The sequence below is a fragment of the Dermacentor silvarum genome, chromosome 11 (genome assembly GCF_013339745.2).
Source record: "Dermacentor silvarum isolate Dsil-2018 chromosome 11, BIME_Dsil_1.4, whole genome shotgun sequence".
Classification (NCBI taxonomy): Eukaryota; Metazoa; Arthropoda; class Arachnida; order Ixodida; family Ixodidae; genus Dermacentor; species Dermacentor silvarum.
In genome coordinates this window covers 99233863-99260518 of record NC_051164.1, presented here as the reverse complement: position 1 = coordinate 99260518, position 26656 = coordinate 99233863, and the positions used below count along the sequence as shown (strand labels likewise).

Sequence of the window (26656 nt, the reverse complement as noted above, 5' to 3'; positions counted from 1 at the left end):
TACGTAACCCATTGCTTTTGGCATCAGCTGTAGCATGTGGTTGGCATGGTAAACTGATACCAACAGGTGCATTGGATTATGACGATGTGTTTTGTGTCTCAAGGGCCAGAAATGGCCAAACAGTGCCATGTGCAGTAATTAATTTTCAATGGACATTGTTTTGCAGTTGGTTCTTGACTGGCCCACGCCTTTGACACCTAAATTAATTTCAACACAACCAACTCGGCTCTTTCGATGTGCTTCAGCCCGTGTGCACCGCATTGCGCTTGTCTGTGGATAAGTGGCAACATTGTCGTACACCAAAAGCATGGGCTCCGAGATTGTGGCATATTGTGCTGAAGAAATGGTGCGACACGGTAATCTTTGATGCCTTGCAAATTCTGATGCACATGCAGAAGTTTGTCGCAGTTTTATGAAGGTGGACAGGGTAGAAAAATCATATCACCTTGTGACCTGTTTCAGTACTGCAAGCAAGCCATAGGACAGTGCAGGGCCAGTTATGGCCCTGCACTGCATAGCCAATCCCCCCCCCTTTATGCTACTTCTCACTGGTTTCCGTTACTGTGAAACAGTCACTAGTGGATTTGCAACCTAGACACCAGCTATTGAAGTCACTTTAGCGAGAAGGTCAGGTGGATTTCCAAATATTTCCAAAGGTTCCCAAAGGAGGTGCATGATGTTCCCTAGATGAATATCATAATACACATGGCTGTAGCTGCCTATATCAACTACACATTCCCACCTCTTCTGAATCCTCTATCAATCAGCGACACAAAGGAGGCAAACATGTCCCGCAAGTGCAATGCTGAAGCAATCTCCAGCACTGACATTTACTGCAGCACAATGTGGAATCAAACAATTCACTGTGAAAATGGCAAACAAACAATTGCCATTTGTGCACCTAAGGGTAAATTTATATTCATGTTGATATTTCGAAACAACAACAAACCTTCAACGCTCTCCTTCGCGTCTGCACTCAAGTCAGCAGTCTGGAGTTGCTGACGAAGAAACTGGACTATAGAAAGCACGAGCCTCTTGACGTGCGACATTCCCAATCACTGCAAAAATTTGTTTTGTCCCAGTCAGCTTCTGTCCAGCAATCTTGAAGAGGAGACGGGAAAGAAGTGCAGACAATTAGAAAAAAAGATATATATATGAAGAAAAGAAGACATGTAACACCTGCCATCAGCATTCTCATTTTTTTGGCATGCATTCAATGTAGTTACACAGTTACATTCGTTGATTGGACACTTGACACATCATGCAGCCAAAATCCAATCACAGAAACAGACAATCACTCTATGCAAGCATTTCATTTTACTTAAATGATGAGAATTTGTTTCATGAAGAAGGGGTAATAACTGCATTCTGATGGCCGAACTTTCCCTTCCATATTTCACTCACACATGGAATGAACGGATGACGTCACTGCGTAACGTCACTGATACCACAACCTTTCCGCGGATGGGGGTCTTCTTGCTGCAGTAAGTGCCAACAAATGATGCTGGTGCGGGTGTTTTTTTTTTTTTTTTTTTTCTTCAATGAAAAGTAACTTTACCCCGCTATAAAGAATGTAACAGGATCGTCTGCTGACTGCCACCTGTGACGTTACCGCACATGGTGTGGAAACCTCATAGCGGCGTCGCCACTGGTCTTTCCCCGTGCGTTGTTTTTCGTCAAAGCAAAACCATCCGCTCACGGCACAAATGACACACTCGGTATGCACTTGCTGTCCTAGAATCACGATATACCAAACTAGCTTAACATTTTCCTCCGTCGTTCCTTAAAATAAAGGTACAGGGGCATTCGCGCATGACCTGTGGAGTCCTCGCGTGCCAAATTGCGGTTCGTAGAAAGCAGCTGTACCAGTTACTGTAGGCTACGCTAACGCGGCATTCATGAAAAGGGAGGAATAGCCGTAAAATTACGACATCACCGGAAAGGATCACATCGGCGACAACGTTTACACAGCAAAATGCAGGAACAAGACAGCGGCTGACCGCCACACCAAATTCGGCTGCGGATGCTGGTAACAATTTCATCAGCTGTCTACATTGAACTGTCGCTAATATAAGCAGGTGTCCTCTCTATCACTGAATTTTTCTTTTATTTATTTCAAGCAGCCTCACTGCCAACCACTTAGGGACACGTGTTAAACCATCCGGATACGCACGGTGAAATTGAAAACCCCAGTTTTATGAGACCATGGGTACGAACGGGCAGAACGCGCTCAGCGGCTATGTTACGTTTCTTATGAAACGTTAACAAAACCAGCAAAGAGTCGCACAAGGCAACAGGAATTCCGCGTTTCGGTGTGCTACTAGAACGTAAACAAGCGTCGCTTCTTCCTGCGGCACCTTTAAAAGCAAAAACTTAGCGTGCGTGCATTTCAAATTTGTTACCACCGGCTGCAAAATTATTGCAAAATAACGGTTGCTGCTTTGAGGCTTGCGATCGGACATCAAGAACACTAAATTGAAAAAGAAAAAAAAAAATTATTCGCAGGGTGACCGTAGCATGTTTAGTCGTTTCGCGGAAAGATTGAGTTTGAAGTCAGTACAGCTCCTTTGCAAGTGCAGTTGACACACTTCTAGTTGAACGGACAATAGGACGCGTGTGTACTATGGCAAACATTTAATTCGCCCAGGTAATGTAATTCACGGAAGTTTACATCCAGATACCGAAGCACAGACATACCTTTAACTTTGCCAAGCCGGGTGCACAAGGCGTACAGTACTGGGGCAGTAAAATGACAAGACGTGACTTCGCGCAGAGCAGCTTGGCAGCACTGTCGCTGGAAAGACAAGCTTTGGTCACAATCGCGCACTTACGCACCACATTTCAACCATTTTTTTTTCAGCATAGTGGGCAAACAGCTATTGTAGTTAAATTTTGACTGTTACTTAAGTCAACTGTATATGGGTGGTGTCAAAATCTACGTCTTACAGAAAAATGTCCTCTAAAGTTAAAATGCAGATCTTAAGGGCTATGTTATTACTCGTTGAATGCGGCGGAAACAATTTAGGGAGCCGGAAATATGTCATAGATGTTGAAAGAAGGCGAAACCAAAGCGAACTAATGTTAACTAGCTTTTAGCGACATCTACATTTCGCACTACCTTATATTATAAACAAACACGGCAAGGCCTTAGTAAGCGGTAGGGCTAGTAGCTAAAGTAGCGTCTAAAGGCACGGCTGCTTTCGTAATGGGGCGAAGGTAACGATAGCCTACTTTATAAACCGTGAAAGTCACTTTCGCGTAAGTTAATGTGTCTAGGTTTAGTCTCATTCTAGTGGACTGTTAGCTGGGCAAGCTACAAGGTGAGAAATTCTTTCAACTGTTCTTCTGAGCTCTGTGTGTCGTGCCAAATTGCTGATATGTCACACCCCAACAAGGAGTGCGACGGCAGCGCGGTACCTGGCCGTGTTCATGTGATCGACTTATAGTTGGGAAGTGCCCTGAAGTTTTTGTGCTGTTATCTGTGCCGGTGACGCGCCAAATAACCACCATGTTCAACGGCGCCGACGTGCTCGCCAGGCGCACGACGCAAACGACGGTGCCCAATATGCCGCCGCTATTCCCGTTCTGTGAGCACGCGCCCAACTCCGATCATATCGTCGTGCGACATCGTCGCACCAGCTCGTGCGACGACCTGAGGCTCGACGACGACCATCAGCAGCATCGGGGCTCTCCGCCTTCCTCGTCGTCGTTGTCGTCTTCGTTCGGTTCATTCGCCGCGTCAGCGTCAGTACCAGCCGCCGCCGCTGGCGCTAAGCAACCACCGCCGTCCCCGGAAAAGGTCAGGACTAAGTTAATGTCAGTGTGGAACAACGTTCGCTACGGCTGGACGATGCGCAAGAAGGCCAACTTCAGCGACGAAGAGGCCATCTGGCTCCTGGGCGTCATGTATCACCGCAAGATACAGACGAAGAGTTCGACGCCTCTCTGGTCGTGCACGTCGTCTATGTCCTCGCAGAAGTCTTGGACTCCCATGACGCTCGCGTCCAGGCCGATCTGGAGCCAGTCTGAGCCGGCGGTGGACGAGGACGACGGCAGGCTCGCGAGCTACGAGCTGTTCCTCGAGGACTTCTCGAGCCGCCTGTGGTTCACCTACCGGCGCGAGTTCCCGGCCATCCCGGGCACGGACATCACCTCGGACTGCGGTTGGGGATGCATGCTTCGCAGCAGCCAGATGATGCTCGCGCAAGCTGTGGTGACACACGTCCTCGGCCGTAACTGGCGCTACCGCAGGAACCGCCAGACCGAGGCCTCCGACTACATGCATCGCACCGTCGTCAGGTCAGTTTTCACAACGCGCGCTGAAAGCCTTGCTCGTGAAGGGCGCTACGGTAGAATAACTTCCGTGTCGATGACATGCGATTTCATTGGCGCTTCTCTTTTTGTGTCACCTTCTACCTCCGTGTGTGCATGTGAAATTGCACCAGATTCGCTTTACCGAGTCTTTCGTACCGATGCGATTCGCTATACCGAGTCTTCCGCAACATTTCTAGCGGTATTGTAATTTTGCTGCTGCCAAATGCGCTTCACGTGCTTTTAGAGCCCCCTTCTATTCCCTCCTATTCACGTGTATTGCAACAAGCTCTAGTATTGCGTCCCTGCTTCTGTTCAGAAACATGTTCTTGATGTCGAATCACAAATTGATTATAGAGTGAGAGCCTGTGCTGAAAGAGAAAGTGTGATTGTACATCACCAATGTGCATGCACACACAAAAAGCAAGTAACTGTCAGTTTCAACATGTACATTAGTAAGTGAGCTCTGATGTACTTTGCATTGCTTTAAAGTACTTGCAGCTTTGTTGTGTGTGTCGCATCAAACTTTGGTGCAAGAACAGAATAGTCAGGCAAGTCCTGTATGGCTGTAGTAGCATGAATGCCATGAAGACGAAAACATGAGACAGTAAGTATATTGGGCTGACCTACTTCTTGTCTTACATTTTCATCTTTATCACACTGCTTATTAAACTTGCCTTGCTGGTTGGTCCAGTGTTGAGAAGCAGAACATTTACGTGAGCATTTGCTCCATATGCTAGCCACTGTGTTACACCGATGTACCAGCATTGGGGGTTTTGGCACAGAATTAAAAAGCAATAAAAGTTTCGTTTTTATATTATTTTCTAGTAATCAACCTCATTCTGCGGAATGAATGAAAATAGTTTCGAAAAAATAATTTATCAGTTTCTTTTTACTGTTTTCTTTTTAGCATTGCTTTAAGAGCTGTTTGGAACACTAGAGTTTACAAGAGAGTAGTAATTATAACACATGCCACTAGCACCTGTTCAAGGGCATTCTTGCCCTCCTATGATAAAGAAGTGTAAACCAGAGAAACTACCCTTTAGGCAACAACAAAAGAAAGAAAATTACAGCTTTAGTGAAATAAGCACATCACCAACAGCTTTGAATATGCTTACTGTGTCACAAGAGATGATTCGTATTGTGTGCAACGAGTGTTGTGCATTGCTTTCCTCTGCCTTGCAGTAAATGTCAAGCAGTTTATATGGGTCCATGCTGTAAGATGACAGCAGTACCTTGAAGTCATCGACCGTCTGTCGCTTTACCTTGCATTGTAGGAAGAGCAAGTCTACTGTGTGACCAACGTAGAGGGACGCTATCTGCTGTAACTGGCATCAGACGACGAGCGAGATTACCGAGGCTTCCTGTATCCACCAAACAAGGCACTTGTGTGTCAGCCGTGTGCGTCACTGTTGTTGTGCTATATGCTAAAAAACTTCAGCTGTCGGCAATTGGTTTTCTTATAAGTTTTCTTTTCTTTTCTCTTTTCTTATTGTGTTTTTTGGGGTCTTTTGCTTTCTTTGTGTGGTACATTAAAACAAAGGAGGAGGTTATGCCACTACCACACATAGTTTGCACATAGTTGCACACTACCACACATAGTTGCACGTAAAAGGATGGTACTTATATGAAGGTTGGGAAACGCGTATAAGAAAGGATGTGAAAATATTCAAAATTTCGAATCAAACAGTCTTTGCTATTTGATTTGAGAATTCACTGTTCGAGGTTGTCGAATGTTTGTTCGAACGTTGTTGAATACTATATGGCACAGTAGTGTAGCCTGGGGGGGCAGGCCAGGCACGTGCCCGGTTTGCCCCCCCCCCCTCCTTCCAAATTTCTATATTCAAGCACCCGTAGTTATAAGACGTTTAAATTTGATACTAAACCTGGTCTCAGAATGCTCGACCTAGCATCATCGACATTATGATGACGTTATACGGTGCCCTTCATAACCCACTGTGCAGTTTCAGCACACTAAAACCATACAACTTGATTAAGTTTCGTGCAGAAACTCTAATGCTGGTATGTCAGTGTAATGTCATGGATTTCAATGTACATTTCCATATTTGGGCCATCGTGACTCGGCATAAAATGTTCTTCAAACTTGCCAAGTTCAATATTTGGTTCTTTAAAAAAACAATGTAGTCCATCTTTACTGATAAAACAAGTTAACCAGGGCCAAGCAGATGCCGTCAAAATTCATAATGTTAACTGGTGCGGGAACTTAAGGCGGTTTCGCCACCTGTCTATCGCATTGGCGTCTTTTTTGGCTTACGAAGCCTCATCCCACGGCAAGACAGTCTGTTTTGCTATTTTAGAAAGGTAATTTACTGACAGCTCAAATTATTTTTCACGTTGTGGTTTCCTATGACCCGAGTGACGGTGGCTTCTGCATTCCCGACAGGTGGTTCGGCGACCGCACGGCCGACGCAAGCCCCTTCTCGCTGCACAAGCTGGTGCAGATGGGTCACGAGAGTGGCAAGCGGGCGGGCGACTGGTACGGTCCGTCCAGCGCCGCCTACATCCTCAAGGAGGCCCTCGAGGGGGCCTGCCAGATGGAGCGCCTGCTGGGGGACCTGCGCATCTACGTTGCGCAGGACTGCACCATCTACCTGGGGGACGTGCGGGCGCTCTGCCGGGGCACCAGGCCTGACGGGACGCCGCTGTGGCGCTCGCTCATCATCCTGGTGCCCGTGCGCCTGGGCGGCGAGCACCTGAATGCCACGTATATCCCGTGCGTCAAGGGCATGCTGTCGCACCCCAACTGCATAGGTGTCATCGGTGGCCGGCCGCGCCACTCGCTGTACTTTCTCGGTTGGCAGGGTACGTTTGCATTGTAATGAAGAAAGAAAAATCGGGGTAGAATGCATCTTTTGGGAATGATTATCTATGGTAATGTAATTGGCATTCAAGCGGTGGTGCACGTGTAATTTGGTGATAAGGAATTCATTATATGTTATGTAATTATGGACTGTAAGTTGTCTGTTGGGCCACATGCCCAGTGACTCAAGTCGTCTGCTTGGTTACACAGCAGCAAGCTATCTATCCGGCACAGCAACCCATGTTGTCTGCTCTGCAAGACAGCAGCAAGCACATACCTAGTGGAAAACTATATATAGTAGGGAAACTTCGGTCACTGAGAATAGCGGCATAAAGAAGCTAGATAGATAGACACAAAGTAGCCGAAGTAGGCATTAAGAATGCTAATCGCATTGAAAGCAAGCATTGCTGGTGCATTCTCATCACTAAGATGCAAGGGTCTGTCATGAGCAGTTAGTGCCAAGACTGTTGTGTTGTTGGCTTTTCGTTTACTGCTTAAGCAATCAGACATGGTCGGGGCAGTGGGCAACATCAGGCTTTAGTGTTCCAGGCTTGAACTAGCAGTCACTTGAACTTCTACGGATTTGTAAAGGGCATTTATTGCTAAGGGGTAAAAAAAGGGGGGGGGGGAGCAGATGAGGGCATACTTGAAGACAATAAGCATGATGTATGCTGAACTGTTAAAGTGCCACCTAATAATCATTGTTCGACAACACAGAAAACAAACAAACCATAATATCAAAACAGAAGCTCAATTAACATATTTCTATTGCTTTTGGAACAGGTATAGGTGTATTGTTCATTTGGTATGTTCATGTTTGGTATGTTCATTTGGCTTTTGGAACAGGTATAGGTGTACAGTATTCCTAAATAAATAAAGTGTTATCAAAAGGGTGGCAGCAATAGCATTTTGGTTTCATGACTTTTTTTTTTCTATTACTGGTGGTCCTTTAGTGGTGGTCAGTGCATTACACCTTGGCTGTCCAGTACATACTTTGTTTCATCATTTTCAGATAAGCTTAGTTGGAAGTGTGTGCTCGTCTGTCTCCTTTCTTAATGCTTTGTTCTGTTGCACAGTTAGTATCAGTGTGGTTGGGATCATTTTTTTTGCTTGAACTGCAGTAGTCTTGCACCACGTCTAAAGCACCGACAGTAATAACTAGCACGTCGTTGAAGGAGCCCAGCAACATCCGTTATGAAAGCTGTGGAGTGCGTCTCACATTAAAAGGCATCAATTCAAAAATGTTTTTTCCACCTGCAAGATTTCAAATCCAGCTTGCATGAATGGAGTTCAGCAATCAATCAGCAATCAAATGTTGCCCAATCAGATAAAAGGGCACTGAAGGTTGGTTAATGGGGATACTGTTCCTAACTTATGCATAATGTGTCTCCGTCACTTCTCAGATTAACTGGTTAACAAGCCTAAAAGCTTCTTTGTTGTGGTGTTTCTGCTTTAAAGAGTGAAGACAATGGATACCCAAAAAATGGCACCTTAGTGAAGAGAGTTGGTCTAGCTGTTTACCTGACTGATGAGAGATACAGCCATTGCTAGAAACGAAACATGAAGGGCGCTTTCAATTGGACTTTTGAAATATATGATAAGAAAGCAGAACAAGAACAGTCCGATGTTCTTCAGTGGTATAATCACCGATTCGCACTTGGCACAATGCTGGTCACAATTGTGTTTTGTAATTCTGGAAATGCAGTTTTTTTTGTTACTTCTGTCAATTGTCATTCAGGAACATAATTTTCAAAAACTGTCAATAGGAGAAATGTTTGATATCATTTCTTGTTTTTCATTGCATTATTTCAGGTGAAAAGGTGGTCTATTTGGACCCTCACTATGTTCAAGAAGCAGTCGACGTAGGCACACAAGATTTTCCTCTTGATGTACGTGAAGCCTTTCATATTTTTAATAGTAATAACTCTCTTAGGTTCATGCATAGTGTGTCTTGCTTAATCAGATGTGAGCGAATGCAGTTTACAGTGCAAGTTTTGTGAAGTAATTCGGTGATCTGGCTACCATTGAACCTTGATATAAGGAATTATTGGATATAATGAAGGAAAATGTTTGTTGTCAATGTCGGCTTTTAATGAGTATATGCTTACAACAAATATTACATATAAGAAAGTTATTTTCATGTAGAATGTGACTGTTATAATTAGGTTTGACTTTATACATATTTCATGAAGCAGGGTTCTATAGTGTAAACTGTCACAGAGCTTCCTTCACCTGTGAAGACCTTCTGTGCCACATTTCATTGCCTCTTGTATTGACTAGCAAATAGCATAACTAGGTTTATAGTTCCACAAGCTGACAGTCTCCATTGGCACTTTAGTCATTGCTCCATCAGAAGGGCTTACAATGTTCAAGCAGTAGTAGCTGATTATGTGTGTAAAAGCAGTTCATAAAAAGCACAGTTCCAAGCCACACTGTTACTTTGGGTTGTTAAACTCAATCAATCTATCAGATTATACATAACCCCCATGTTACTACTTTTGATGGCCTGTTGATGCCTGAAAAGGTACTGAACCAGCGATTCAGATGTAAAAGAATGCACCTCATGATTTTGTGTATGCGTACACATTTATCTTTACTGCAGTCCTTTCACTGTTCGTGGCCTCGGAAGATGTCCTTCTACAAAATGGACCCGAGCTGCACAATGGGCTTCTACTGCAAAACAGAGGACGAGTTTGAGCGGTTTGTGAAGGACGTCAAGCTGGTGAGTAAATCGACACTCGGGGGGTGGTATTCTCAAGCGATCACTTTTGGAAAATTTTCCACGACACGGCATCAGGCACATCAGCATTTAGCACATGTATGAGCCGACAGCGTTCCTGAAACTGGGCCAAGCTCGATCTTGCCACAGTGCCACAAATGCTGCTGTTCTTGTTATTATGTCACAAACCAATTATACATGAAAAAATACGAAAGGCGGTTATCATTTGTCAGAATTACGCTCTTTCTGCACAGTATAAAAGTGAAACATCAGTGGACAATGTTATCTGATAAGGGGCTTGCCTTTTCCGTCTGTGTTAGCTTAGGGACAACTTACTCCCTTTGTGCTTGCCTTGGAAGTTGGAATGATAATTAGATAGCATTTGAGTACTCTTGATATAGCTTGCTTCTTGCAGTCTTCACAAAATGTGGTGTTGAGTGTTTCCAAGGTAGTCTGCAATTTCAGATTTCTCTTTTCACTACAGTGGTCATACACCTATCTTGAAAAAGAGGAAAGCGTCTGTGTGCAATATACAGCAGCATCTGTTAGAGATTGAATGTCAAATGCTTGTAGGTTATATTCAGTTTGAGAATAAATGGGTGGAGTGGTCTCTAAAAAATTTACCGACTGGGTGCCAAGGGCATACCTGCCAAATCCCCCTAATTTCCCATAAAGTTTACAAATTTGAGCTCATTAGGTCATCTTGCAATGTTTATGTCAAGTTCTATAAAAATTTAATTTGCGAAAAAAGGTTTAGCTCACCAGTCTTCAACCATACTCTTTGACACTATTCAATGTGGAAAGGACACCATAGGGGCAGATGCTTCAGACAAGATCCTGCAGCAGGCAAACTTGGCAACGCCAAAGTCACTGTGACTTATAAACAACGATTTTCTTGTGATTCTCTGCTGTCCCAAGTTTGCAGCCACTTGTGTGTGGTGTCTAAAAGTAAATCATTAATAAATTGCGAATGTATGCCAAGAAAGGTTTGTGCGCAGGAAAAAGTAAGTGCAACCCCACCCTCCTTCAATGATGTTGGCGATGTACAGTAGTGTTTACCGGGCACTGTCACCAGCTCGGCATGAATCTCTTTGGTGTCTCCCTTGAAATACAGAAAGCGGATCACTGCTCATGCTTCGACTAACTTTCCCAATGGACTGCCATTCTTGTTTTGATGCCCCAACAGTGTTCCGCGGTACTATATCGAAACAGTTTTTATATTCCGCGAATACTAGAAAGACGTGTACTCATTTTGTTGCCCACCATGTATGCCTCTTCCCAAATTTATGGTCCCAATAATACAAACTTTACTAATGTCCCTCCTATATGTACTGGTTAAACTCAAGCTGGAGTGCGGTGTCAAAATTTTATGCGAAATTCAGGTTCGGTTTGACTTTTTCTTGGCCCTCGTAGCTGGCGGTGCCGACGGAGTCGAGGCACGAATACCCCGTCTTCCTCGTCTCTGAAGGGAGCTGCGTGGACCATACAGACACATCGGAAACCGACGGAGCAGACTTTGCCCAGTTCCTCCAGGATCTGAAGGAAAGCTCGGACCGCTCCCACTCGGAAGAGTACATCATACTCTGAGCGTCCCTTTTGATTTGATCATATTTGCCTAGTGCCTGCTAACTCTGCACTGCTATCTCACCTGAAAAGGTGTTTGCCGCTGAATATAAAACTCGGGTTCTCCTATTAAAAAAAGCCACACGCACCTCTATAACCTCCATATCCAATATAATCCCGTGCAGTATGTTATATAAAGAATTGCATGCGTCCCATATAAAAGCCTGTGTTATCTCATTCGATCATATGGTACTGCATGATGTGGAGGAAATGGGTGCCCCATAACCTCCATATGTCATACTCCCCACATTTTTACCCATTTTTATATTAGATCCTCTATAAAAAGCACTGTCATATTCTGTAATCTTGTGAGATTGTTGGATAATCCCATATTTTTATAGGTTTTTAGGCAGGATCCCATGTGGGATGCCATGCATATATGATCCTGTATGATCCCGTGTAATTTTTGGTATTAACCTCCATGTCCAGTCACCACATATTTTTATAGGTTTTACATATGATTCCATATAAAAATCTCCAGTCACCATCATAGGGTCATATGGGATTGTTGAATATGGAGGTATTGTGGTGTATGGTTTTTTTTTTTTATAGAGTGACAGCACCTTGGCTGGTAAAAAAGCTATGTTGACCTCTCTTACTGAGATGATGCAACACAATTAAAGTTTGAGAAAGTTGGTAATTGTGTGATATTGTGATAAAAAGGAATTTGGTGCGGCGCTGGTATCTCTCGGATGGCATAAAAGATGCGAGTTTTTTTCTGCATTTTAAACAGCAGGAGCTTTCAGCATCTGTCCTGCATTACAATGCAAGAAAATTTTGGGGATCCAGTGTTTTCATTAGTGTGCCGTGGATATGTCATGCTATACTAGTCTCAGACACGTATCAACTTCTAAAATTACATTATCGTTCTCATATGGGAACACTGCAGAATTGTAAAAAGAAAAGACAGAGTTATTGATTTTAGTGATATTTGTCTTTTGTTATTTGTACTGGTTACATTAAATATGATTCCAACCAACCTCTCTCAACCATCCCTTCTTTTTTTCTTTTTTGTGAGAAGGGCTGGTGTCGTCGTGTGGTGTAGAGGCTCAAGTTTTACCATATTGACCAGTAATAATTGTATAGCGGGTTTGTTATATGTTGCGAAGTGGCAGAGTTTGAAAAGCATCTGCTTGTTTTATAAGTTTTGTTGAATGAAATGTGTGGTTATGGTGTCATCCTAGGTGGCGCCACGATCGCTACAAGCACCGAAACATGGTAGAACTCCATCAGGTGCTGTGTACACAGCGTTAGTACTTCAAAACGAAAGCACTGATGAAAATATTATTATTTAAAATGTGTCTCGAACATCTTCAAACACTTTCAATTGGAGCTGATCTACAAGATTGAATAATATGTGTAAGTTGTTTTAGCAGAATAAGTTGGAAGGCGTCTGGATGTTTACGTTCGGAATCAGTATGTAGGTGGGTTCGCTTCTTTTATTGTTTTTCACAATGTCATACATCAAGCTGACATTTCAAGTGGTTAGATGGGTACTTTCCAAGTATGCGAGACATGAAATAGTTTATGTCCTCATATTTGATGTTTCTGTAGAAAGTTCTCGCAAGGAGGCCTCATTCTGTAAACTTGACAAAGCCCACTGAAGAATGGAACTTTTTTTTCATCCATTCTGCAGCAGTATGCTTTTCATGATTCTGAAGATGCAAAAAATCTGGTGAAACAAAACTTTCAATTGACAGAGTGGTGCCTGAAGGGGTTAATGTTATAATTTAATGCACAGGGACATGATTTAATGTTGTGGTAATGCAGTGGAACTTAGTTTAGTGATATATTTTAATGCACAGAAACATGGTTTAAATGTAAGGACAGCTACTAGCTGTCAAGCGTCAGTGCCCATTAAGTGGGAGACCACCTGAAATCATTGTGAACTTATAATGTGAGATTTATTACATGAAGTGAACGTCACAATACCAATCATCTGTCAAGTATTCCATATGTCCTATGTTTATGTAGGGGAACATTTGATACAGCTCGACACTTTTTTCTGCTTTTCTAATCGCTATATACAAGGGAGCTTTGCAAACATCTTATAATCTTACCTGACACCTCATTGCTATGCAAAGTGTTAACATGTATTTACTCTAACCATTACCAGCACATTTTCTTTCGTTACTGCATTCAGATATCATTATTGCCTACGGAGTTTCTTTTTACACATTTCCTGGGCATTTTAATTCGATTAAATCTTGGTCTTGGTACATTTTTCTTCAGAAGTTTTTATATGAGGAAGCGGAAGCCAACCTAATGTTTAGGAAGGCCTTATTTTTCACAAGTGATGTCAGTAGTCACAAAGCACATATGACTGAAGTCTCTAATACTAACTTTGTCTTTCAACTTTTCTTTGTATCTTTTTGCTGCGTTAAATGCCTCGATCGAGGCTGTCTTAAAGGGTCCCTCCAACACAAAAACTACTCCTTTTCTTTCCTTGTCTGCACAGAGTGGTGGCTGTAGATGTCGGCATCTGTCACAGCACCCATATCACTTATTTATTACCTCTCCAAGAAATCAAGATACTGGCGCCGATACCATCACCACCACACAGCATCAACCACTGTAAAAGGAAGTAATGTAATCTATAGTGTCTCTGACTCGTTAAGCCTAAATTGTGTCAGTAATGTTCCTAATCAATTCCTACGTGTTAAGGCACGACAAGCCTTTCCAATTATTAAGCCTTTGAAATTCATGTATGCACATGAGAAATGTGGAGAAGTGCTGCTCCAAAGTTTTGTAGAGGCTCTGACTACCCAACCCCTCTTCATCCAGTGGTTTTCCTGAAGGCTTGTAAAAACCATGAGCCTTCTTTAATACTCGCTGGTAAGCTAGTCGGTTTATCTTGCAGATTATGTAGTCTTTGGCGGTAATTAGATAACACCTGAGAAGACGAGCCGCTGCCCAAGAGTGGAGAGAAAAGGGGAGTCGGCTCTTGGAAAGAATCGACTTAATGGTGCATTTGCAGCGAGTGGCATTACACATGGTCCGAGCATCGACACCAGCTGTTTTCTGCCAGCGTTTAGACGTGGCACTCTTTTCATGGCCTTTCCCTGAGCTTACTTTTGCTTAGTAGGGGTAACCATGTGGCATCAGTTCCTACCAATTACCACAGAGTCGGATGACGAAGAGGCAAACTCGCGTGCGAGCTTTCTTTACGTGTGCACAGTTGGCACTTGGTATTGCTGCACACGGCGATGTCGGTGGGCAAGCGGAAAGAGCATGACAGTTTCCACACTGGCATCTTCATGTGAAAATTCGAGTTGAGTGCAACTTTATTATTTGTTTTTATATCGAAATTCTTCTACTGGATAACCACCGACCACATGCACCAATTTCCGTCATTCCCTTTTCGTTTGCCTCCACGCACCATTGAAAACCGTAGTTTAAATCATATTCAGCAGTGCCTAGAAAAGTGTTGGGGGGTCTCTTTGAGACCGTTTGTAGAATGAGCTAAGCTCTGGTTTTCTTGTGATCATCTCTGTTTTATTTTGATCATCATTCGTTTTTTCCTCCCTTTTTGTACTCCCGATTTATGTATAGCCCTGAAATCACGGAAAAAATTTTACTGCCATGCGAGTACTTTCAAAGTGGGTATTTGCACTTTCATTGCACTGTTATTGCTGCATAGTTGCTAAGTTGAGCAAATTCGCTATTAGCCAATGTCATCTTGCACATTGTTTATTGGTGACATCTTGCCAAATACGCTTTGCTGTGTATAGGAACTCGCAAGGGCATATTTCTATAGAATGGTAGTGGCTTCTTGCTTTTTTGTTGTCGTTTTCACTGTATAGCCAGTGACTGCAGATTGCCACTGTTGCTTAAAAGGAGTAATGACGTGGTGTTTCCGACCTGTCATTCTTGTGGTAAATGAAATTCTATCCCCTTAAAGTCATCGAAAAGTTATTGGCAAGTGTTGTAGCACCCTAAATACTTCACTATAATACTTGTTTCTATGAACCAGTTTCATTACCCAGGGGTTAGGTGCATTGCGACGTCAAATTTCACTGGCTTGCTGCAGCTGATAAACACGAGGGCAGCCAGGAGAAACAGGCACAGCACTCTCATTATTTTTTTTTGTAAGAGAAGTCTTCGTGGCTAGCCTTATTGCTACGCAATGGTAGAGCTTCTCTCTGTGTCGTGATGTCACGGTAATGTCGATATCGCCAGGTGTGGTGTTTTTATCACCAGCTTTAGCGTCAAATCTCATGTTTTTCCTACCTCTCATATTTGCTGTGTGTCATTATATTGCATGTGAGAAGCAATCGGTAGAAATTCTACAGGCTCGAAAATATCTGCCGGTGCTCCTGTAATGCGTTGAGCAATGCCTTGCACAACGAATTCGAAAGAACAGAGTCGACATACTTTATCCACGTATACTTTATCCTCACATGCATACAACCCATTGACTCATCCACAATCCTGTTGGAGAAAAACAAAATTATGATAGCCTGTGCTGAATATAAAAGCACAGAATGACGCCCAAATCTAAAAGAACCCTGCACGATTATAGGCACGACGGAAAAGCTCCGAAAATGGGAACAAATTACCACTTGAAATGCTGTTTCTATTGTAGCATAATGATGAAGCACACAGAAATTAATTGTGCCACGAGGCACAAATTTATGCGTAATGTTCACTTTCACTTTTTCAAGTTACATTTATTTTTTTTCGCTTTGGGTTATACTGTGAGAAAATACGGTGTAGAAAGATTCTGAGATCCATCCTTCTGCATTTGTGACACATAAGACGGGGTCGTGCCGTAAGACTAATCTCTGGTGCCAAGGCTAGAGCTGCTGTACAGCCTGATCTCATATCATGTTGTGATAAACGCGTTTGCTCCTAGACACTTTATCGTGTCTTTAACCTTAGAAGCAGTGTCCATCCAGACCCATGCAACAGGCTTGAATGTCTATGGATTTTGAATTTTTTGTTTCTTAAAGAAGGAGAAAGGGTGCAGAACTTTGGGCTCCCTTCGTAAGCCCTTGCCTCTGGGTGTGCATTCTATTCCAATTTTTTCTTTTTATGCTTTATTATTCGGTCAATAAGCATTATGCTTATGTTGCCATGAGGATTGGCCAGTCATGAGCAGTGGATGGTAACAAAGGAATTGTTCAAAAGGAATCTTCAACTAGCACAGGAGCTTGTGCCTCTTTCGGAGGCACTTTTCAGCCCATTTCTGATTCTTGTTTTTGTTTAGCTGAATAATAATAAGCCAACTGCCCTGATACCTGTAAGCTTTATCTCCTACTAAGTATCATGTGTGATGACAAGATGACAAAATAGTAATGTGTGGCTAAACACTGGACATTTTGCATGTGGTAGTTATTTGTGCTGAAACGTCGATTGACCAGGGCAACAATTCTCTAGATGCTCCGATCACAACAGTTTGGTCCCGAGGAACGCGAGGTAATTCCTAGCTTCAAGTTGTCGTGCCGTCAATGTCATAGCTCTAGTCACTGCCTTTCTGAGGAAAGGTATCCATGGTTGTGCAAGGATATCTTCATTCACAGCTGCTAAGCTACGGCTGTAGTGAGTAGCCGTACAAGCGTCTCAAAAAGGGGTACCATCGCACAGTCTGTTGCCTTGGGAAATCACAAGTTTAATTTATCGCAATAATGTTTAGGCTGAGCACTAATCATGCATGGCGGGTATTTTCAGTTGACTAAGCGTGGTAAGGGAATGACTACAGTGCAATACTATAGGCACTGCGCAACACAGTACGAATTTCTACACTTTTTGAGGTGTACTATTGTTGTATAGTAGTAACAATGATTTCATTGTACAGTACCTCTCATTAACAGAGGATTTAAGCCTAATGTATACATATATTATTGCAATATGTTCACGACATTGGGCATGTAGATGGGAACAGCAGTACTGGTAGTGCTGTCTTTGTGTGTAATGTATTAAATTGTTTTAATGATTGCACTAACTCTTCGCTTGAAGTGAGAAAGCAGGAAAAAAAAAATCTTTGTGCTAATTATGTAGCTGCTCTCACTACAACACTAAGCACTACAGTCACTCAGGGTTGAACACATCTCACATGGAGTTTCTATCTAGGGGTCACTGGTGTTGTGTTAACTGTACTAACAGAGGTATGTACTATACAGCAGGTTAAAACACACACAATGGTAGTGCAGGTTGTTTTACTTTAGATAACATAACAGTGTTGGCGTGCAAGTGGCTAGGATACCGCAGCAGAAGAGGTAACGTATCAAGAATGGTGATGATTGTACCCTTACGAGAGAAGCTTATGATACTGATAGTGCTTGTGTTTTGTCTCATGCCTTCTGAGCGTGTATTTTTCTTGTGCACCATATGTTCAGTGATGAAATAGCGAACTAGCCCAGTCCTACCACTTGTTGCACGATTCTGAGAAGCCTATTCTTTTCACAAAAGCACACCTCAAATAGTGCAGCGTTTCTTTCTGTGCTTTGTGCAGCCAGTATGTGGCTGGGGTTTTCATTTTCTTGTTTTGATTTCATAAATCGTGTTTTGCACGCAGATGTGTGCAAAACAGTTCACGCTCTTCCTAACGTTACTGTTGATTTTAGAGAATAAAGATGATATATTTTATCGATGTTATGGAAGCCATGCGGCAGCCATCTCGAACTTGTTTGGTTGCTGCTGACAGTTTGTCACTTGTTATCCTGATTTAGTGATACATTTGTAGCATGACCGCTCTTTATGCACCAATGAATTACTAAACCGAGGGACATACTCTGGTTTGTTCTCTCTCAAGTGGTACCTGCATTGCAAACTGTTTGCATATTATATTTTTATTTGAATAAACGGTTATCATGCAAGCTTTTGTTTCTTTTTTTGACACAACACGGATTTGTTGGACCCTGTAGGAAGCAATCAACAGTGAGTGACCAAGACAAATCTCAGCCATAACTTTCGTAAATATAAACTTATTGGTTCGAAGCAAAGTCAGTGTGACTAGTAATTGGTGTTGAATAATTTTGAAGGGAATAGTTCAATTAGTTGTGGGAATTGCATAAAACCTTCACACAAATGCCAAGGTTGACAAATTAAAAAAAGAAATGGTTCTTGCTGAAGAAACAGCTTCATCTCTCAAATCAATTTACTTTCAAAGGGCCATTTCCAAGCAGAAGTGCAATGTTAACTTTCATGCAAGCAGTACGCAAAATTCGTTTGCAGTGTTGTGCTTCAGCCTGCTTGAAGTTTTGTGGTGGTCGAGGACGGCTGGAACGTTTCGTTTCGCATTCACCCGTCGTCGATATACCTGCGATGCCGCGAAATGCGACCTTGACTGCTCTACGCCGGCAGCTTAGGTTGTGCAAATTCAGCTCGGTGCTTTGCGCCCAGTAATCACACAGATGAACTGAGTAAGCACCACCATATTTCACCAGGGTTGTCCTGTGCATTTTTTTTCTTGTGCTCGTGTTTGTAATTGTTGGAACCCCCTGCACTGGGGGTCGTAATGCACCAACTGGCCCAGCAAACCACACCTAGCCAGCATTGTCCTGTGTGTTTGTCATTCTTGTGCTCGCGTCTGTAATTGCTGAAACCATAGGTGCCGACTACCGGGAGAGGGGGGGGGGGGGTCCCCCTCGACAAACTTGACCCAGACTCCTCCCCCCCTAAAACAGAGTCCCCCCCTAAAGTGTAATTACCAGAGTTCTGTTACCCACATCACCAGCGGCGGCTACCTCATCCATATTTTGTTCTTTCAGCACCTTTATTTGTTTAATTTCCGCTGTGAACACCGTGCACAGACACAATTTGTTTAAATATATACACAAGACAAAGTTTATTATATTTTTTAAAGAGGATGAGGTAGCCAGCTAACAATGACTTCTGATTGGTATGGTTAGCCTATGCCTAAAAACGACTATGTTGCTGTACGTTCATCTCGCTTCGAATTGCTTTGTTGAGCCCTGCAAAACGAAAAAGAAAAACTGCAGACTTCGCGACCCGTTCGGCAGAGACATTTAGCAACGGCGTGTGAAATGCACGTGAATGTGTGTCTCAGTATTAATGCGATAGTGTAATGGCCCCCTGTCGCAGAAAATCCGGCGTCGGCAACCGGCGTCGGCGTGCGATGTCAGCGGGTGGCGGAGAAAATCATCCCCAACCACTCCGACCGCGCAGGCCCTCCGACGTGGTGCAAGGATTTGGTGAACAAAAAATTGAATTTCTCAGAGTGAATTCCGTCAGAAGAATGGTAAAGTACGACTTTACCATTCAGGGTTGGATTCGCCGTCGGATTCTTCATCAATCGGCGTCGGATTTTAATTTGAATGTACGAGAAAACCTAATTCTGCTACGAGGAAACTCAAACACAAACCCCTTTTCCAGCATTTCTATCAGACCTACAGCCGCGCGTTCGGGTACTTGCGCAAATGATATCCAGATGCGCTCGCATCCTAGGCAAGTCAAATTGGGACTTCGCCTGCTAATTCGTTTTGGACACGCGCGCGCGTCGGGGCAATAGCAAACAATAAAAAAATAATTAGAAAACGTGCTAAGGACTTCACATTTTAATATAAGACCACTTATATTGGCCCTGGAAAAACGTCTTTCCAGCAATGCATTTCTGTTTAAAGGTGAAGCCGACTTTAAGGGGATCGGTGTAAGCTTAGTCTTTGTAAGCTGGCTTTCCCACGTTCAGTGTTGCAGTGAATGAAGCCTACTTGCCGTATGCGAACGATGCGATACGAACGGGTCCCGATAACGCTATCGCGTTCTACTCTTAAAGGCGAAGCTTAAGCATCCATTTCCCTTCTCTTTCCAGTAGGCTATGCTAGCGACTCATGAAAAAAAAAAGCTCTTAGAATAATTTAGAACATTTATTAGGGATGGAAACAACGCCACTTGCAAGCGGAGGTCATAAATGTATATGATTCACTCAGTAACCGAAATGAAGCCAAGCGGATTCACTCGAAATCAGAATCAATAGAAGTCATGCGCAGCAGCGCTTGAACTGGGATCCACAGTAACAAAAAAAGAAAGGGGGGGAGGAGGGCAGCTTCACACTAGTGGTGCGAAGACTGGTCAAACAGCGAAGCTTGCGACCACTAGCTTTATCTCGGTTCGGCCAAGTTTTTGCCAAGTTAAGCTTCGCGACTCGGCCACGTTTTGCGCAAGATCACCCCGGAATCATCGACAGCCCAAGGAGCAACGAACACTGGGTTATTAAAGTACCTGGACACATCTGGACGTTCAAACGCTTTTGCTCGGTTTCGCGGGCTCGTAACAACGGATATTCTGCGAATCGCCGGCGTTTCGCCGCCACGTTTCCTCTTCTTCGGCGGCCCCATCTTCGCGGCGATGTGCTCGGCGCGGAGACGACGGTGCTTTGGTGTCGCCGCGGCGGCGACGCGGAGCTATATATCCCGTGGGTCGGCGCAGTGACGTCACGGCTTAGCTGCGTGTCTGCGCTGCCGCGGCAACCACTCCGCATGGCGCGGTGACGTCATGGCTCGGCAAAGCTAAGGCGAAGCGATGCAGCGCGTGCGATGACGTCACGGCTCACGCAGCTGTGGCGAGGCTCGGTGCGGTCGGCGCAGCTGGGACGAAGCGTTGCTAGGCGACGCATGGTGACGTCATCGCCAGGCGGAGGTTTTGTGGCGTACACTGGACGGACCATCCACGAGCTTCACTCTTTCCGTATCGCGCCCATTGGGCATGTTAGCCCTCTATCGATGGTTTGAAACGCCGCTTTCGATACCTTCCACGCCGCTCACGGGCACACTGCGCCATCGGACGTGAAAGAGGAGAAACTATATTTTTGTTTTCTAAGCAGTTCGGTTTTTTTTCCCGCGACGCGGTGATTTTTAAACGCGCTCCGAAGTTTCGCGATCGTCAAAGCAGAACGCAAAAATGTCCGGCTCCGGAAAAGGCGCGCGCGCTTCCGGAGATCGCAGATATCGCGATTCCGCTGCCTCTGCGGCTGATCTTATCGATACATCGAATAGCAGCGAGTCAGAGGACGCTGACTTTTCGTCAGACTTCTGAAAGCGACGACGACGACGACGCGAACCAGCCCGGGACATCGGCGGCCGCAGCCCGGCACGCCCAACTGTAGTGCTTGCAGTTATATTTTTGTAGAGAAATAACTGTTCAGTGAAAAATGTTAATTTTTTCCGGGGTAGTGCCTAATAGACGGCAATGCATTTTGTATATCTCATAATTTTCGTAACATTTTTTCTTGCTAGATACAAGCGTGTCTTTACAAACGTTGTTTAATTTTATCGCACAATCTTGATTTTAACAATTTATATCTTTTTATGACATATATCTCGCTCATAAAACTTTGATGCGTGAAAAGTGCATTCATTTTTATTTCTGTTAATGTATTACATTAAATATTGAGTGCAGTAGTTCCTTCATAAAAAAAAACACCTGCCATAACATACAAAAAACACCCATTTTCCCCATGGCAGGGAAAGAGTTAAAGATCACAGGGGTATGTGCCATTACGCTTGGACCCTTTCTGCACTACCTCCAGGAACGGCCCACATTTCGGGCGTACACCACCGAAAATCAGCGCAGTTTTACTGCCTTGGACACTAAAGGGAAAAATGATTTCTTTTGTGTCAGTAGATTACCCTTCCACGACACCAAAACACCACTCTTACCGCGAGAAGCCGCTTGATAAGCCGAAAAAAAAAAAAACGATAAACACAGCAGGTGAGTGGCGACGCCACCTTGAAGTTCCCGCACCAGCTCACCGTGACGTCAAGGATTTTGACAGCGTCTTCTAGGTCCCAGTTAATTATTTAGCGGTAAAGATTGACTACATTGTGTTCTAAAGGAGCTCAAGACGGGCAAGTTTCACGAACTTTTACTGAGCCAATGTGGCCCAAATACGAAAAATTACTTCAGAACTCGTGACGTCACACTAAAGTTCTGACGTCGGGGTTTCCACACGAAATAAAAAAAAAGCAGCTTCATTTTCTCTTCTAATAATTGACCTTTTGCAGTGTAATTAACGACAGCAGAGTTTTCGAAGCATTACTTTGTGTCTAAGTTGATTCATTGTTTTGCTTTAGTGTCCCTTTAACGTCGCGAAGACTGATGAAACAGCGAAGCTGGTGGCTTCAACTTGGCTTTTACTTCCCGATGAGTCTCTCTGTACCGTTGCCGCGACGCCGCCTCACCTCACTCGAAACTCTGGGTCTTCGCCGTCGCTTAGCCTCGGCTTCCCTTGCTCGGAACTCCGGGTCGGCACTTCCCGTCGTTTTTCCTGCCGTGCCGCTTCTTTCGGAGACAGATACATTAATCGTCCTCGCCATCCTCGTCGCCGAACGTCGGAATGCTCTGCGCCGATAGTGCACGCTTTTATACTGCTCTTAAACACGCTTTTTCGCCTGAGCTTGACTGACTGACCGTCACGGAGTTGCCAAATAATTGATGCAAGGAGCCAACTTCGAGGACTTACTACCGTGGTAACCGCGTAGACTTTCAGTTCCCAGATTGCCACGTGGTTGCCTCGTATGCGAGGGCGATCGCGCAACACTGTAGGCGGAGTCCGGCGAAAGGGTGCAACGTCATGGGCGGGATTTTGCGAGCAATTCGACGACTATGATTGGCCAAGAGACAGTGATCAGATTCCCTATAGTCTAGTCACCCAGGGAAGGCGACTGCTTTATAAGCGGACACCTTTGGTGTAGTGAGTGTGCCCTGACGCGTCCTGGATGTGTGCTCAGAGATTTAATATGCTCCTACATGGAGTGGGCTTCCGTATCTGGAACAAGTGTAAATAATGTTACCCTTTTTCCTTCATTCCTACTAACGGACGTACTCATCCCTGTGCCTGGAGGATTCCTGGCCCAAACGTTACCCTGAGCCGCAACAAAGGCCGTCACTTTAGCGAACAATTATTCGACATCACACGAAGTTTCTTCAAGCGCATGTGTGCACGTGTAGAAGTTTTCAGAGTCCGACGAAATGCATTGGTGTTGCAGTTACTTTTGTGCTTCAATGCATAGAACAGCGCGTTCTTAAAAGAAGCAACTGGAACGCCAATGCATTTCGTAGGACACTATGAAAATTAATACCTCGAAACTGGGGCAGTCCTGAGAATTGGTTCCAAGTGGATACGCCTTGCGAACTCACCGGCTAGAGTTCATAGATTTAAATATATGCCGTAAAGTAATTATTTAAGAAGTAATTTAGCTTAATATGTTAATTATTTAATGAAGTATTTTGATTTCTCGTAGAACTAATGGCCGCCTCATCGAGTAATTTAGATCAAGGGTTATAATTATACTATCTGCCACAGGCAATTTTCAAAAATATTGGACCTAAAAAAATAACCGACGATTACGACACTCCGTAATGCGAAATTTGAGCGCAGCTGTATACGTGCTTTCATTTCGCGATATATTGAGGCATCGCACCGATCACCTCACGGACCGGCAGAGCCACGACGCGCGGCGCTATGTATATAGATCGGCCACACATTTGCCGCTTTCCCAGCAACTGCAGCTTATGCAACCGTCATCTTTACCGGGAAACGCTTGCGGCGAAAGCTATGCGCGAAGGCGAGCTTTCTGGTTCTTTTTCTTTTCCCCGCACGGCCGGCGCTGCCGTGGATGCGCGGACGTGAGCGCCATCCGTGGTGCTTCAAGGTAAGTTCCCCCGCTCGGGGCACGTGGCCGGGTGTGTCCCCGCCAGGCTACGCTCCTGCCTCGATATACATTGTTTAGCTACGCTCCAGGCAGCCGCACATTCATTTTAGTTACTAGGAACTGACTATAGTGAGGGGGCCCTTCACTATAGCCATAACACTATAGTGACGGGGTAACAGCAGCCGATCCAGAATCTAACAGCGGAGCTTTCTGACTGGCAGCTTATGTGAGAAGTGTGTAGGCTGCGCAGGAACCTCCTCATGATTAGATGCACTTGTTGGGCTCACCTGTGTGTTTGCCCGAGTTTTGTTTGTCAGTTTTGTTTTCCATGTAATAAGAAGTGTTTCATTGCGCCACGGAAAAGCGCAGGGCTCATAATTGTGGGGTCTGCGTTCGAATCACGTCGTAGAATTTTTTTTTACAGCGAAGCTGTTAAGGGCTAGGTTCCCCAGGTTGGTGTCCGCGTGTAGAAAAAAATGCAATGGTAAACTCGGCGGTAATGCAGTTCCACTCAACGTGAAAGCTGGGGAAGTGTGGAGCAGTGATTCACCGGTGTTTCCCTTGGCACAGGTGTCAAAACGTATGATAGATGGCCCATTGTTATGCCCCTCGCCACCGCCGATGCCTCTTTCACAAGTGTCGCGATACTCGGCGGCGGCACGTCCCACCAATCGTTGTGCCCCTTTGTCTCGTGACGTAGAGATCGCTCTAGCGCTGTTATCAGCAGTTGCCCTTTGGACTCGCTATGGGACGATGCTTGTTTAACCACATCTTTCAGGATCCTGATGATGCCGTGCAGTGTGCCGCGGCTATGAACGCTGTGGCTCATACGATAGTCCATGACGAAGGGGCGGACTTGGCGCAGCAGACGCACTTCCTGGCCATCGCGCCGGGCGAAAACAAGACGCCGGTGTCCTTGCTCTTTGACGAACATGCCGAAGACGCTCAATATAGTCAATAATGATAATATATAAATTCGCTATAGCAATATTCACTATAGACCCACCATAGTAACAGCTTCGCTGGCTTCCATCTTCACAGTAGTGGAAGGGCTCTGAATTTTCGTTTTTAAGCGAAGCTTTATAGGCTCACAAGTGTCGCGGCGGCGGTGGTGGTGGTGGTGGTGTCACGCTGAAAAGTGGGCCGATCCTGGCGATAGTGCAGAAAGGGTCGAAGCCCAATGACACATACCAGGGACAAAAAGAAAGAAAGAGTGAAAGAAAGAAATAACGAGAAGGAGAGAGAAATATAGAAAGAGAGATAGAAATAAAGAGAAAGAAAGACAGAAAGAGAGAGAAAGGGAAACAAAGAGAAAGTGAGAAAGAAAGAGCGAGTGAAAAAAAAAAAAAGAAAGCCACCAGCCCTTCCCCTGTCAAGGGGGGTAAGCAAAGGTTGTCGTGTGTGTACTTGACCTACTACTTTCCCTTCCCTTTCCTACTACTTTTCGTTCCCTTTCCTTCTACTTTTGTTTCCCTTTCGTGCAACGTTTCCTTCCGTTGCTTTGTATACGTTTCCTTACCTCGATGTATACGTTTAATAAACGTTTATGTTTTATTACCGTGACATGTTGTGAACATTACGTTACCCTGACGAAGGTCAGATACACACACGACAAGCTTCGCTTACGCCCATTTTCTCGACAGGGGAAGGGCTGGTGAATTTTTATAAACGTTGCTGCATGATTATTTTTCTCGTTTGATGTCGTACTTGTTCTTTTGTCCTATGCTTCACCACCACGCCTTTTATGACAAACTCCATCTCCGTAATGAGTGCCTAATTATTAATGATCTATCCAGTGCATTTTCGAGAGCCACTCCATTCTTGGCCAGTCCACCGTAGTGGTTAAGCGCCATTGCGGTCATCATCATCCACATTGGATAAGTGCCATACGTTAACGAAAAGAGTAACACGTGTCACGTTCAAGAGGAAGAGAAAGCTAGCCTCGTGAGCACGCCAGCAAACCGTCCAATGGATAGAACATGTTCTAGAGGCTAAACGTCAACGCAACGTTTTTACATGAAAGCGTAAGAAGGCCACTACGACTCCCGCTTCCTGCTACCGGCCACATTCGGTGAGTTGCTTTGCATTGGAGTTACATCCTGCCGCATTTATCTGCTACGTATATGCGTTGCCGCAGCTCCTGATATCTTTCTGGATGACGGAGAACGGGAAAAAAAAGTTCCAGTAGGGAGCGTTACCTGAAAATGTCGAAGCCTAGTAACTTTTTCTTCTATTCCATTCCTTATCCTTTTAAATATTATCAACATGCTATACTTCACTGACGCAGTCAGGGCTGCGTAAGCTTAGACAAGCATGGCTAGTGGGGCAGGCTGTTAGGGCTGCATAGTGACGAACAGCCTGCACGTCTGGTTTCTTCTTTTCAGTTTATTAGTCACCGTATGCTTTGATCCCAACACAAATACGGATCCTCATGTCTACTTCATGCCGTGATCTCCCATAGTAATGAAAGGTCGGGGACCTGCACTCGTCACCGGTGTCTGCCGCGGCTAGCCCCTGTGTTATCACTTAACTAATTGATTAATTAATCAAAATGTCATGGCCCGCGTG

The 26656-nt window shown here is 44.4% G+C and overlaps 2 protein-coding genes across 5 annotated transcripts in view; one reads left to right on the top strand and one right to left on the bottom strand.

Annotated features, from left to right (window-relative positions):
• LOC119434001 (small glutamine-rich tetratricopeptide repeat-containing protein beta) overlaps positions 1-26656 on the bottom strand; it is a 58765-nt gene that overhangs the window by 23200 nt on the left and 8909 nt on the right. For 2 of the 4 annotated variants that reach the window (XM_037701296.2, XM_049659218.1), the window contains exons 2-3: positions 2698-2794; positions 950-1101 (exon numbers count right to left, since the gene is read on the bottom strand). In XM_037701296.2, coding sequence (XP_037557224.1) covers positions 950-1049 — 100 coding nt within the window. In that variant the 5' untranslated portion in view covers positions 1050-1101; positions 2698-2794. The remainder of the gene's footprint in view (positions 1-949; positions 1102-2697; positions 2795-26656) is intronic. The other 2 variants (XM_049659217.1, XM_049659216.1) reach the window with 2 other exon arrangements.
• Positions 3073-18292, top strand: LOC119434000 (cysteine protease ATG4D). Its single transcript, XM_037701294.2, has 5 exons — positions 3073-4299; positions 6716-7134; positions 8945-9021; positions 9735-9854; positions 11265-18292. The coding sequence occupies exons 1-5, from the start codon at positions 3509-3511 to the stop codon at positions 11436-11438; spliced, it is 1581 nt and encodes a 526-aa protein (XP_037557222.1). The 5' UTR covers positions 3073-3508; the 3' UTR covers positions 11439-18292.

Excerpts from the sequence above, each read along its gene's own strand:
- LOC119434000 (XM_037701294.2), top strand. The coding sequence starts at position 3,509 with ATGTTCAACGGCGCCGACGTGCTCGCCAGGCGCACGACGCAAACGACG. Across the intron at positions 4,300-6,715 it reads ATGCATCGCACCGTCGTCAG|GTGGTTCGGCGACCGCACGG; the intron begins GTCAGTTTTCAC and ends CATTCCCGACAG. Across the intron at positions 7,135-8,944 it reads GTACTTTCTCGGTTGGCAGG|GTGAAAAGGTGGTCTATTTG; the intron begins GTACGTTTGCAT and ends GCATTATTTCAG.